The sequence below is a fragment of the Oncorhynchus mykiss genome, chromosome 28, assembly GCF_013265735.2.
Source record: "Oncorhynchus mykiss isolate Arlee chromosome 28, USDA_OmykA_1.1, whole genome shotgun sequence".
Classification (NCBI taxonomy): domain Eukaryota; kingdom Metazoa; phylum Chordata; class Actinopteri; order Salmoniformes; family Salmonidae; genus Oncorhynchus; species Oncorhynchus mykiss.
This window is the reverse complement of record NC_048592.1, coordinates 29,176,555-29,191,088: the sequence shown is the minus strand read 5'-3', so window position 1 is coordinate 29,191,088 and position 14,534 is coordinate 29,176,555. Positions and strand designations below refer to the sequence as shown.

The 14,534-nt window shown below is 45.0% G+C and overlaps 1 protein-coding gene across 1 annotated transcript; it reads right to left on the bottom strand.

Moving 5' to 3' along the window:
• Positions 1-12,191: 12,191 nt before the first annotated feature.
• LOC110508872 (ADP-ribosylation factor-like protein 14) lies at positions 12,192-14,329 on the bottom strand. The gene has a single exon (XM_036966793.1). It carries the CDS (start codon positions 13,231-13,233, stop codon positions 12,619-12,621), a length of 615 nt encoding a protein of 204 aa, XP_036822688.1. The 5' UTR covers positions 13,234-14,329; the 3' UTR covers positions 12,192-12,618.
• Between the last annotated feature and the right edge of the window lie 205 nt (positions 14,330-14,534).

The window sequence follows — 14,534 nt, the reverse complement described above, 5'->3', positions numbered from 1 at the left end:
GCTTTAAACATCCCAAGGAGCACTGTGCAAGCGATAATATTGAAATGGAAGGAGTATCAGACCACTGCAAATCTACCAAGACCTGGCCGTCCCTCTAAACTTTCAGCTCATACAAGGAGAAGACTGATCAGAGATGCAGCCAAGAGGCCCATGATCACTCTGGATGAACTGCAGAGATCTACAGCTGAGGTGGGAGACTCTGTCCATAGGACAACAATCAGTCGTATATTGCACAAATCTGGCCTTTATGGAAGAGTGGCAAGAAGAAAGCCATTTCTTAAAGATATCCATAAAAAGTGTTGTTTAAAGTTTGCCACAAGCCACCTGGGAGACACACCAAACATGTGGAAGAAGGTGCTCTGGTCAGATGAAACCAAAATTGAACTTTTTGGCAACAATGCAAAACGTTATGTTTGGCGTAAAAGCAACACAGCTGAACACACCATCCCCACTGTCACACATGGTGGTGGCAGCATCATGGTTTGGGCCTGCTTTTCTTCAGCAGGGACAGGGAAGATGGTTAAAATTGATGGGAAGATGGATAGAGCCAAATACAGGAACATTCTGGAAGAAAACCTGATGGAGTCTGCAAAAGACCTGAGACTGGGACGGAGATTTGTCTTCCAACAAGACAATAATCCAAAACATAAAGCAAAATCTACAATGGAATGGTTCAAAAATAAACATATCCAGGTGTTAGAATGGCCAAGTCAAAGTCCAGACCTGAATCCAATCGAGAATATGTGGAAAGAACTGAAAACTGCTGTTCACAAATGCTCTCCATCCAACCTCACTGAGCTCGAGCTGTTTTGCAAGGAGGAATGGGAAAAAATGTCAGTCTCTCGATGTGCAAAACTGATAGAGACATACCCCAAGCGACTTACAGCTGTAATCGCAGCAAAAGGTGGCGCTACAAAGTATTAGCTTAAGGGGGCTGAATAATTTTGCACGCCCAATTTTTCAGTTTTTTATTTGTTAAAAAAGTTTGAAATATCCAATAAATGTCGTTCCACTTCATGATTGTGTCCCACTTGTTGTTGATTCTTCACAAAAAAATACAGTTTTATATCTTTATGTTTGAAGCCTGAAATGTGGCAAAAGGTCGCAAAGTTCAAGGGGGCCGAATACTTTCGCAAGGCACTGTAGATCTGGAGTCATTGATGACCACTTTAGAACAGTCCAGCATTTTGTCTTGAACCATTCCTGGGTGCTTTTTGAAGTGTGTTTGGGGTCATTGTCCTGCTGGAAGACCCAATACCTTCAACGGAGACGCAGCTTTCTGACACTGGTTATGACATTGCACTCCAAAATGCCTTGGTATTCTCCTGATTTCATGATGCCATGCACATGTCCAAGGCCCCCAGAACATCTCTGATTTCATGATGCCATGCACATGTCCAAGGCCCCCAGAACATCTCTGATTTCATGATGCCATGCACATGTCCAAGGCCCCCAGAACATCTCTGATTTCATGATGCCATGCACATGTCCAAGGCACCCAGAACATCTCTGATTTCATGATGCCATGCACATGTCCAAGGCACCCAGAACATCTCTGATTTCATGATACCATGCACATGTCCAAGGCCCCCAGAACATCTCTGATTTCATGATGCCATGCACATGTCCAAGGCCCCCAGAACATCTCTGATTTCATGATGCCATGCACATGTTGAAGGCACCCAGAACATATCTGATTTCATGATGCCATGCACATGTCCAAGGCCCCCAGAACATCTCTGATTTCATGATGCCATGCACATGTTGAAGGCACCCAGAACATCTCTGGACCTTCATGTCTGACTGTAGGGAAGGTGTTATTTTCTTTGAAGGATTCATTTTGTTTTGTGTAAACAGAGATGGTGTGCTTTACAATATAGCTCTAATTTGGTCTCATCTGTCCACATCAAGGTCTCTGGCGATGAACTTGTAGCCTTGAGATTGTCCATGCTTGGCTACAATCTTGTGTCTGACTTCTTCCTCAGATAATTATCTGGTTTTATTTATTTTCTCTATGTTCATTGCGGTACATACAGTGACACAAAACAGGAGAATGAGTCCTTTTCTCTATTCAAACTGGTTGAATTAGTCATTTTATATTGCAGGCACCTGCAACTCACCACAACTGACAAAAATATTGTCCTGGCCATTTTAGGATTTCTTTGTGTAATTAGCTAACATTTAGTAAATTCAGATTTTTTTGTTTTGTTAAACTGCAAACCAAAGATGTACATTCAGTATGTGGATACCAAAATATTGTTTTATTTAAACAGTTTCCCGAAATAAATTGTGCATTATTTGAAAAAAAGTGCAAGGGTACCAATACTTTTGGCCATGACTGTACATTATTATTATTATTATTTATTTTTTTACCTTTAATGAACTATATGTAGCCATTGATTCTTGGATAATATAACTTATAAATAATGACGTATTAGTTCAACTGTATACACCATCAGAACCCCAAATATAATCTTGTTTTACTCCATTATTTGTAAACAATGAAATTGTAAACAAACACTGTATAGCTTCAAACATTGTTTAAACTATCATTTTGATCTCATGGATGGTCAATCCTTGCATCCATAGCTTTATCTATGAATTTGGGGGGTTACATTGGATTTCTCCAGCTTCATCCCTAAACTATTTACTCAAAAGGTGGCGCAGAATCTGTTTTGTTTGATCTGCAGAATGCACCTTTAAGTCCTTGTCATGCAGGTTGTTGATAGCCTACGAATGGAGATGCAGCATTACTTCTTCCCATCGTTTCTACATTGCATGGAAGACTGGCCTACGCTGTTTCTACTCCCTATGGAAGACTGGCCTGCGCTGTTTCTAATCTCTATAGAACATTGGCCTGCGCTGTTTCTACTCCCTATAGAACATTGGCCTGCGCTGTTTCTAATCCCTATAGAACATTGGCCTACGCTGTTTCTACTCCCTATAGAACATTGGCCTGCGCTGTTTCTACTCCCTATAGAACATTGGCCTGCGCTGTTTCTACTCCCTATAGAACATTGGCCTGCGCTGTTTCTACTCCCTATGGAACATTGGCCTGCGCTGTTTCTACTCCCTATAGAACATTGGCCTGCGCTGTTTCTACTCCCTATGGAACATTGGCCTGCGCTGTTTCTACTCCCTATGGAACATTGGCCTGCGCTGTTTCTAATCCCTATAGAACATTGGCCTGCGCTGTTTCTACTCCCTATGGAACATTGGCCTGCGCTGTTTCTACTCCCTATGGAACATTGGCCTGCGCTGTTTCCACTCCCTATAGAACATTGGCCTGCGCTGTTTCTAATCCCTATAGAACATTGGCCTGTACTGTTTCTACTCCCTATAGAACATTGGCCTGCGCTGTTTCTACTCCCTATGGAACATTGGCCTGTGCTGTTTCTACTCCCTATAGAACATTGGCCTGTGCTGTTTCTACTCCCTATGGAACATTGGCCTGCGCTGTTTCTACTCCCTATAGAACATTGGCCTGCGCTGTTTCTACTCCCTATGGAACATTGGCCTGCGCTGTTTCTAATCCCTATAGAACATTGGCCTGCGCTGTTTCTACTCCCTATGGAACATTGGCCTGCGCTGTTTCTAATCCCTATGGAACATTGGCCTGCGCTGTTTCTACTCCCTATGGAACATTGGCCTGCGCTGTTTCCACTCCACATTTAATATTGGCCTGTACTGTTTCTACTCCCTATAGAACATTGGCCTGCGCTGTTTCTACTCCCTATGGAACATTGGCCTGCGCTGTTTCTACTCCCTATGGAACATTGGCCTGCGCTGTTTCTACTCCCTATGGAACATTGGCCTGCGCTGTTTCTACTCCCTATGGAACATTGGCCTGCGCTGTTTCTACTCCCTATGGAACATTGGCCTGCGCTGTTTCTACTCCCTATGGAACATTGGCCTGCGCTGTTTCTAATCACTATGGAACATTGGCCTACGCTGTTTCTACTCCCTATAGAACATTGGCCTGCGCTGTTTCTACTCCCTATGGAACATTGGCCTGCGCTGTTTCTACTCCCTATAGAACATTGGCCTGCGCTGTTTCTACTCCCTATGGAACATTGGCCTGCGCTGTTTCTACTCCCTATGGAACATTGGCCTGCGCTGTTTCTACTCCCTATAGAACATTGTCCTGCGCTGTTTCTACTCCCTATGGAACATTGGCCTGCGCTGTTTCTAATCCCTATGGAACATTGGCCTGCGCTGTTTCTACTCCCTATGGAACATTGGCCTGCGCTGTTTCTACTCCCTATAGAACATTGTCCTGCGCTGTTTCTACTCCCTATGGAACATTGGCCTGCGCTGTTTCTACTCCCTATAGAACATTGTCCTGCGCTGTTTCTACTCCCTATGGAACATTGGCCTGCGCTGTTTCTAATCCCTATGGAACATTGGCCTGCGCTGTTTCTACTCCCTATGGAACATTGGCCTGCGCTGTTTCTACTCCCTATAGAACATTGGCCTGCGCTGTTTCTACTCCCTATGGAACATTGGCCTGCGCTGTTTCTACTCCCTATAGAACATTGGCCTGCGCTGTTTCTACTCCCTATGGAACATTGGCCTGCGCTGTTTCTACTCCCTATGGAACATTGGCCTGCGCTGTTTCTAATCCCTATAGAACATTGGCCTGCGCTGTTTCTACTCCCTATGGAACATTGGCCTGCGCTGTTTCTACTCCCTATGGAACATTGGCCTGCGCTGTTTCTACTCCCTATGGAACATTGGCCTGCGCTGTTTCTAATCCCTATGGAACATTGGCCTGCGCTGTTTCTAATCCCTATGGAACATTGGCCTGCGCTGTTTCTAATCCCTATGGAACATTGGCCTGCGCTGTTTCTACTCCCTATAGAACATTGGCCTGCGCTGTTTCTACTCCCTATAGAACATTGGCCTGCGCTGTTTCTACTCCCTATGGAACATTGGCCTGCGCTGTTTCTACTCCCTATAGAACATTGGCCTGCGCTGTTTCTACTCCCTATAGAACATTGGCCTGCGCTGTTTCAACTCCCTATAGAACATTGGCCTGCGCTGTTTCTACTCCCTATAGAACATTGGCCTACGCTGTTTCTACTCCCTATAGAACATTGGCCTGCGCTGTTTCTACTCCCTATAGAACATTGGCCTACACTGTTTCCACTCCACATTTAATATTGGCCTGTACTGTTTCTAATCCCCATGGAATATTGGCCTGCACTGTTTCTAATCCCTATGGAACATTGGCCTGCGCTGTTTCTAATCCCTATGGAACATTGGCCTGCGCTGTTTCTACTCCCTATGGAACATTGGCCTGCGCTGTTTCTACTCCCTATGGAACATTGGCCTGCGCTGTTTCTACTCCCTATGGAACATTGGCCTGCGCTGTTTCTACTCCCTATAGAACATTGGCCTCTACTGTTTCCACTCCACATTTAATATTGGCCTGTACTGTTTCTAATCCCCATGGAATATTGGCCTGCACTGTTTCTACTCCCTATAGAACATTGGCCTGCGCTGTTTCTACTCCCTATAGAACATTGGCCTGCGCTGTTTCTACTCCCTATGGAACATTGGCCTGCGCTGTTTCTACTCCCTAAAGAACATTGGCCTGCGCTGTTTCTACTCCCTATAGAACATTGGCCTGCGCTGTTTCTACTCCCTATGGAACATTGGCCTGCGCTGTTTCTACTCCCTATAGAACATTGGCCTGCGCTGTTTCTACTCCCTATAGAACATTGGCCTGCGCTGTTTCTACTCCCTATAGAACATTGGCCTGCGCTGTTTCTACTCCCTATAGAACATTGGCCTGCGCTGTTTCTACTCCCTATGGAACATTGGCCTGCGCTGTTTCTACTCCCTATGGAACATTGGCCTGCGCTGTTTCTACTCCCTATAGAACATTGGCCTACACTGTTTCCACTCCACATTTAATATTGGCCTGTACTGTTTCTAATCCCCATGGAATATTGGCCTGCACTGTTTCTAATCCCTATGGAACATTGGCCTGAGCTGTTTCTAATCCCTATGGAACATTGGCCTGCGCTGTTTCTAATCCCTATGGAACATTGGCCTACGCTGTTTCTACTCCCTATAGAACATTGGCCTGCGCTGTTTCTACTCCCTATAGAACATTGGCCTACGCTGTTTCTACTCCCTATAGAACATTGGCCTACGCTGTTTCTACTCCCTATGGAACATTGGCCTATGCTGTTTCTACTCCCTATAGAACATTGGCCTACGCTGTTTCTACTCCCTATGGAACATTGGCCTATGCTGTTTCTACTCCCTATAGAACATTGGCCTGCGCTGTTTCTAATCCCTATGGAACATTGGCCTGCGCTGTTTCTACTCCCTATAGAACATTGGCCTACGCTGTTTCTACTCCCTATGGTACATTGGCCTGCGCTGTTTCTACTCCCTATGGAACATTAGCCTGCGCTGTTTCTACTCCCTATAGAACATTGGCCTATGCTGTTTCTACTCCCTATGGAACATTGGCCTGCGCTGTTTCTACTCCCTATGGAACATTGGCCTGCGCTGTTTCTACTCCCTATAGAACATTGGCCTACGCTGTTTCTACTCCCTATAGAACATTGGCCTACGCTGTTTCTACTCCCTATAGAACATTGGCCTGCGCTGTTTCTACTCCCTATAGAACATTGGCCTGCGCTGTTTCTACTCCCAATAGAACATTGGCCTGCGCTGTTTCTAATCCCTATGGAACATTGGCCTGCGCTGTTTCTACTCCCTATAGAACATTGGCCTGCGCTGTTTCTACTCCCTATAGAACATTGGCCTGCGCTGTTTCTACTCCCTATGGAACATTGGCCTGCGCTGTTTCTACTCCCTATAGAACATTGGCCTGCGCTGTTTCTACTCCCTATAGAACATTGGCCTGCGCTGTTTCTACTCCCTATAGAACATTGGCCTGCGCTGTTTCTACTCCCTATAGAACATTGGCCTACGCTGTTTCTACTCCCTATAGAACATTGGCCTGCGCTGTTTCTACTCCCTATAGAACATTGGCCTACACTGTTTCCACTCCACATTTAATATTGGCCTGTACTGTTTCTAATCCCCATGGAATATTGGCCTGCACTGTTTCTAATCCCTATGGAACATTGGCCTGCGCTGTTTCTAATCCCTATGGAACATTGGCCTGCGCTGTTTCTACTCCCTATGGAACATTGGCCTGCGCTGTTTCTACTCCCTATGGAACATTGGCCTGCGCTGTTTCTACTCCCTATGGAACATTGGCCTGCGCTGTTTCTACTCCCTATAGAACATTGGCCTCTACTGTTTCCACTCCACATTTAATATTGGCCTGTACTGTTTCTAATCCCCATGGAATATTGGCCTGCACTGTTTCTACTCCCTATAGAACATTGGCCTGCGCTGTTTCTACTCCCTATAGAACATTGGCCTGCGCTGTTTCTACTCCCTATGGAACATTGGCCTGCGCTGTTTCTACTCCCTAAAGAACATTGGCCTGCGCTGTTTCTACTCCCTATAGAACATTGGCCTGCGCTGTTTCTACTCCCTATGGAACATTGGCCTGCGCTGTTTCTACTCCCTATAGAACATTGGCCTGCGCTGTTTCTACTCCCTATAGAACATTGGCCTGCGCTGTTTCTACTCCCTATAGAACATTGGCCTGCGCTGTTTCTACTCCCTATAGAACATTGGCCTGCGCTGTTTCTACTCCCTATGGAACATTGGCCTGCGCTGTTTCTACTCCCTATGGAACATTGGCCTGCGCTGTTTCTACTCCCTATAGAACATTGGCCTACACTGTTTCCACTCCACATTTAATATTGGCCTGTACTGTTTCTAATCCCCATGGAATATTGGCCTGCACTGTTTCTAATCCCTATGGAACATTGGCCTGAGCTGTTTCTAATCCCTATGGAACATTGGCCTGCGCTGTTTCTAATCCCTATGGAACATTGGCCTACGCTGTTTCTACTCCCTATAGAACATTGGCCTGCGCTGTTTCTACTCCCTATAGAACATTGGCCTACGCTGTTTCTACTCCCTATAGAACATTGGCCTACGCTGTTTCTACTCCCTATGGAACATTGGCCTATGCTGTTTCTACTCCCTATAGAACATTGGCCTACGCTGTTTCTACTCCCTATGGAACATTGGCCTATGCTGTTTCTACTCCCTATAGAACATTGGCCTGCGCTGTTTCTAATCCCTATGGAACATTGGCCTGCGCTGTTTCTACTCCCTATAGAACATTGGCCTACGCTGTTTCTACTCCCTATGGTACATTGGCCTGCGCTGTTTCTACTCCCTATGGAACATTAGCCTGCGCTGTTTCTACTCCCTATAGAACATTGGCCTATGCTGTTTCTACTCCCTATGGAACATTGGCCTGCGCTGTTTCTACTCCCTATGGAACATTGGCCTGCGCTGTTTCTACTCCCTATAGAACATTGGCCTACGCTGTTTCTACTCCCTATAGAACATTGGCCTACGCTGTTTCTACTCCCTATAGAACATTGGCCTGCGCTGTTTCTACTCCCTATAGAACATTGGCCTGCGCTGTTTCTACTCCCAATAGAACATTGGCCTGCGCTGTTTCTACTCCCTATAGAACATTGGCCTGCGCTGTTTCTACTCCCTATAGAACATTGGCCTGCGCTGTTTCTACTCCCTATAGAACATTGGCCTGCGCTGTTTCTACTCCCTATAGAACATTGGCCTGCGCTGTTTCTACTCCCTATAGAACATTGGATTGGCCTGCGCTGTTTCTACTCCCTATAGAACATTGGCCTGCGCTGTTTCTACTCCCTATAGAACATTGGCCTACGCTGTTTCTACTCCCTATAGAACATTGGCCTGCGCTGTTTCTACTCCCTATAGAACATTGGCCTGCGCTGTTTCTACTCCCTATAGAACATTGGCCTGCGCTGTTTCTACTCCCTATAGAACATTGGCCTGCGCTGTTTCTACTCCCTATAGAACATTGGCCTATACTGTTTCTACTCCCTATAGAACATTGGCCTACGCTGTTTCTACTCCCTATAGAACATTGGCCTATACTGTTTCTACTCCCTATAGAACATTGGCCTGCGCTGTTTCTATTCCCTATAGAACATTGGCCTGCGCTGTTTCTACTCCCTATAGAACATTGGCCTGCGCTGTTTCTACTCCCTATAGAACATTGGCCTGCGCTGTTTCTACTCCCTATAGAACATTGGCCTGCGCTGTTTCTACTCCCTATGGAACATTGGCCTGCGCTGTTTCTACTCCCTATGGAACATTGGCCTGCGCTGTTTCTAATCCCTATGGAACATTGGCCTGCGCTGTTTCTACTCCCTATAGAACATTGGCCTGCGCTGTTTCTACTCCCTATGGAACATTGGCCTGCGCTGTTTCTACTCCCTATAGAACATTGGCCTGCGCTGTTTCTACTCCCTATGGAACATTGGCCTGCGCTGTTTCTAATCCCTATGGAACATTGGCCTGCGCTGTTTCTACTCCCTATAGAACATTGGCCTGCGCTGTTTCTACTCCCTATGGAACATTGGCCTGCGCTGTTTCTAATCCCTATAGAACATTGGCCTGCGCTGTTTCTAATCCCTATAGAACATTGGCCTGCGCTGTTTCTACTACCTATAGAACATTGGCCTGCGCTGTTTCTAATCCCTATGGAACATTGGCCTGCGCTGTTTCTAATCCCTATGGAACATTGGCCTGCGCTGTTTCTAATCCCTATAGAACATTGGCCTGCGCTGTTTCTAATCCCTATGGAACATTGGCCTGCGCTGTTTCTAATCCCTATGGAACATTGGCCTGCGCTGTTTCTAATCCCTATGGAACATTGGCCTACGCTGTTTCTACTCCCTATGGAACATTGGCCTGCGCTGTTTCTACTCCCTATGGAACATTGGCCTGCGCTGTTTCTACTCCCTATGGAACATTGGCCTGCGCTGTTTCTACTCCCTATAGAACATTGGCCTGCGCTGTTTCTAATCCCTATGGAACATTGGCCTGCGCTGTTTCTAATCCCTATGGAACATTGGCCTGCGCTGTTTCTAATCCCTATGGAACATTGGCCTACGCTGTTTCTACTCCCTATGGAACATTGGCCTGCGCTGTTTCTACTCCCTATGGAACATTGGCCTGCGCTGTTTCTAATCCCTATGGAACATTGGCCTGCGCTGTTTCTAATCCCTATGGAGCATTGGCCTGCGCTGTTTCTAATCCCTATGGAACATTGGCCTGCGCTGTTTCTACTCCCTATAGAACATTGGCCTGCGCTGTTTCTACTCCCTATAGAACATTGGCCTGCGCTGTTTCTACTCCCTATAGAACATTGGCCTGCGCTGTTTCTACTCCCTTTGGAACATTGGCCTGCGCTGTTTCCACTCCCTATAGAACATAGGCCTACGCTGTTTCCACTCCCCATGTAATATTGGATGCTAGAGTGCTTGTTCTAAACAGGTAGACAATTGTCAAGAATGACAAAGTAAAAACAACACACATTTCTGTGAAAATATACTTCTGGGTAACCAAGATTAGACTACTGCGTTACTGTTAAGTACCATAGATAGGTCAGTGTACGCCCAAAACGGGTGTCAGGACCGTGGAGAGCCAGTCACTCACGATCGCCGTCGTAGGCCTACATCGGATAGCCTTGTTGTAGTTGCACCAGAGTTATCACTCATCTACAACAAGACCGAACATAAACTGTAGCCTATCGATTTCTGGGTTTATCATTACTGATCTTGAGTACAATTCAGACAACAAATTGATCTCTCCGTCCGCCGGCGCCAACTGTTTACCTGTAACAGTTACTGTATCTAATGACAACCCTCCAACAATTGGCCATTGGGTGCTCGCTAATGATTTAATAGCAGGCAGATAATTGCTCATTTGGATTTAATGCCCTGAAAGTGGACACTGAAGTGCACTCTAAAGGCACTTAGTCTTCGGATGATGCAATGAGTTGACTATTTCAACAAAGCACATTTTTAAAAGGCCCATAGCCTAGATATGTATTCCAGTCAATACTATCTACAATGGTCTGGCGATGGTTGTTTTGAACCAAAAGAGAAAATTAACCAAAATAAACGCTCTATATGCATAAAAGGCCTAATTTGATAAACCACAACCAATTTTGTACTCTAGTGATGGAGGTCATCCGTTTATAATCAGACACAGAAATTAGATTACAAGCATTTGGCTCAGTGAGCTTGCTATGTAAACACGTTCGGAGAGACAATATGGATGACAATTCCAGATTCATTTTTCAACACCGCATGTTCAGATGCTACGGCTCACCCAGTGCCATCGATCTATGGTTTTGGCTCATTGCACATTGCCTCTAGTAAACTATAGCGTACGTCGTTCCAACCAACTTGACATGTTTACATTCAAAACAGAAGACTTCTAGCATTTTCTTTAAGAATAATGTGTCTTTATCTCAAAGGTCACACGCCGAGCTTTACATTTTTCTCCTTATTTGTTATAAACATTGGACATGCGCTCCGAAACTGTGGAGAGATCCTTTGCAGAGACGACCAAATATGCTGCACGCACGGTAACGACAGTGTCGTCGTCGGCTGTTGCAGGCACACGGTTCACAGCACCTTCTACAACATCGCAATGGTTACGCGGAAACTCTCCGGGGTCCTCCTTTTGCTCCTTCTGTTTGCCCTGGGCTACTTCATCCAGCGGATTGCCTGCTCGAGACCCAGGCGACAGCTTGACAGCCATGATCCGCACCCGCTCCTGAACGGACGGATAACCGTATCTCAGGACCCGCTCCTGGAGAGCTACACATCGCATAGCCTTGCTACTGACCTAGCTCCCCCTGTCTCTCTACCCGCCTACGATGAGGTGAAGTACTTGCCAACATATGAGGAGACCGTGCGGGAGGGGGACAGAGGTCGGTTGGAGACCACGGAGCAAGCGGGACAAGAACAGGAACCCGACACGTCCACCTGCGCCTCTCCAACAGTATGTCATCGCTGAGAGAACCAGGCTAACTGACCTTCACTGTCAGCATAATGACGTTTGGTAACTCTCACAAGTGTTGTTTAGAGCCTATTATGTTAAACTAACACAGATTAATCAAATCGGTCACTCCTGAGTTTTAGTACGCAAGAAGTGCCATATAGCCTTACGCAAAAATGTAATACGTGTGAAAGAGGCCTTACATACCTCCTTACATGTTTAGGTGGGAAAAAGATATAGCATGTAGGGAAGACATTTTATTAGATACAAGACATATATATTAGGTTATAGGTCTACATAAAAGATGAAAAGTGAATTTGACCATTTGGGGTGCGTTTTTACGCATTGCTCCCCAAAGTCCATAATGACATGTTAATTATTAGGTCTATATGCGACTTAACATTATGTATGACCATATTTCTCAGAGGAAATAATCTGATACAAACGTATTAAACTTATTTGGAAAAAATGTCATAGGCTGATTTAAAGTCAATTGAATAGCTTCGTGGATTGATTTCGTTTCCATGTAGTCTATTGCACTGTGACAACCTTTTCAAGAAACACATTGATCATAGTGAAATGTGATATTCATCCGTAAACAATAAAAACAAATTATCATCATTTGTCAATAACTTTTGACATATCCTATCATTGCAAACATTACAAACCCATTGACGTGACTGATTTTGATCGTAGATACTGCACTGTCTCTTTAATATTGTCTTGAACGTCCTCTGATGGTAGTTTGAGCAGGTGTGCCACCTTTTGGAAGCCCTCTATAAGCCCAGCACCGGTCACGGCAGAGCAGGGCTGAACGAACCAGTCCCGCTCAACGCTCATCGTCCTCAGGTGAAAGCGCTCCGTTATCTCCGTGACGGATACGGCCTCGGGAAGGTCCTGCTTGTTGGCGAGGATGACCACAGGCAGACCCCGTAAGAATTCACTCCTCAGGGCGTGATCTAGTTCCCGCCGGGCCTCGTCCAACCGGCGCCTGTCTGAGCTGTCCACCACGAACACCAGTCCAGCAGTGTCCTGATAGAAGCTCTTCCAGTAGTGCCTCATTGTATTCTGGCCGCCCACGTCCCACACGGTCAGAGCAACTGTCTCCCTCTTCTTCTTGGCTTCTATCATCTCCACATTGAAACCGATGGTGGGAACGGTATTGACCGATTCGTTATATTTCAGTTTGTAAAGAAGGGTTGATTTCCCCGCTGAGTCGAGACCCAATAGGAGAACTCGGGCCTCGGGTTGGGGTCTCGATCCCCGCTGTCCCATGTGTGGTAAAGCGTAAGCCGACTACTTGGCAAAGACGCAAATCAGGGAGAGGCAGTGATATCACTGTTCTCTGCCTCGAGCTGCGGTGTTTACCCAGTGCGTTGCCTTTCTGTTACCAGGTAAGCGATTACATGCTACCTATAAACCTTTCGTTCACCGATAAGCAAGGGTCAAAGTAGGTCCTATATGAAGCAAGATATGACTGTTGTTTGGTTAGGAACTTATCCACCAAATGAGCCAGTCTAGCGTGACTCAAATCAGTGCGCTGTTGACACAAACAATACAACAATGTGACACATGCGCAGATTTGATAGCCTAATGTTTTTATCACACTTCACATGGTAAAATCCTCCATGTGAATGGTATTTAACCTGCTCTAAAGACACATTGAAGCGTCACCTCGAATGGTCTGACCTTTACGTTAAGTTGAACAAAGTGTACGCATGGAGACGAACGCACGCACCCTCTATATCATCAGATAACAGTATATCATTATGTCATTCAGATGTACTTAAGGCCATGGCAACCATTGGTTATGTCATGTGTAGCCTAGCCTATAGCTAAAATAATATATGGGCCATTAGGACACCATATAGAATATATTGCATTTTCCACTTCAATCTGACAGATACAGATACCTTAAATCTCATTAAAACCATCAGGCAGGCAATATAACTTACATTATAGTTACATATCAAACAATGGAGAACAATTCCAAAGGTGTTTAGATGAAAGAGAGAGAAATAAAGAAATAACACATTTTTGCTTGGTTCTCAGTTGCTGCCTGTAGCCTTCAGGCCTAGTATTACATTTAAACTAACTGGTCATATTCAGTTGCAACACAATCTTACACTCAATTAGTGCAAATATGTACAAAAAGTATTTCAGCAAATTTTGTGTGTTTTTGTGTGGCTTAATAATTAGTGTGAAAATACAAAAAAAAATGTGTGACTTAATTCGTAGCAAAAGATACATTTTTCGACTTCATTCATAGGAAAAAATTTTAGGGGCAAACTTAGGAAAAATATTTTGAAAGTTATTGGAGCAGTGCATTTGGGGCAGTGGTGTTCCACACTGCTTATTTTTGTCACACATTTATATATATATATATATATATATATATAAAAAACGTTAACAACCCAATATTGTTAATCGACCAGGTTATCACTGAAATACTTATAATAAAATAGTAGCATTATGTTTTTTATTTATGCCTATGATGTTTTCTATGCTTTGGGATACTGGTGCTATGTCAGATTTTATGAGGGTTGCCAGATTGGAGAAAAAGCTGTATTTGCCTG

Excerpts from the sequence above, each read along its gene's own strand:
- LOC110508872 (XM_036966793.1), bottom strand. The coding sequence starts at position 13,233 with ATGGGACAGCGGGGATCGAGACCCCAACCCGAGGCCCGAGTTCTCCTA.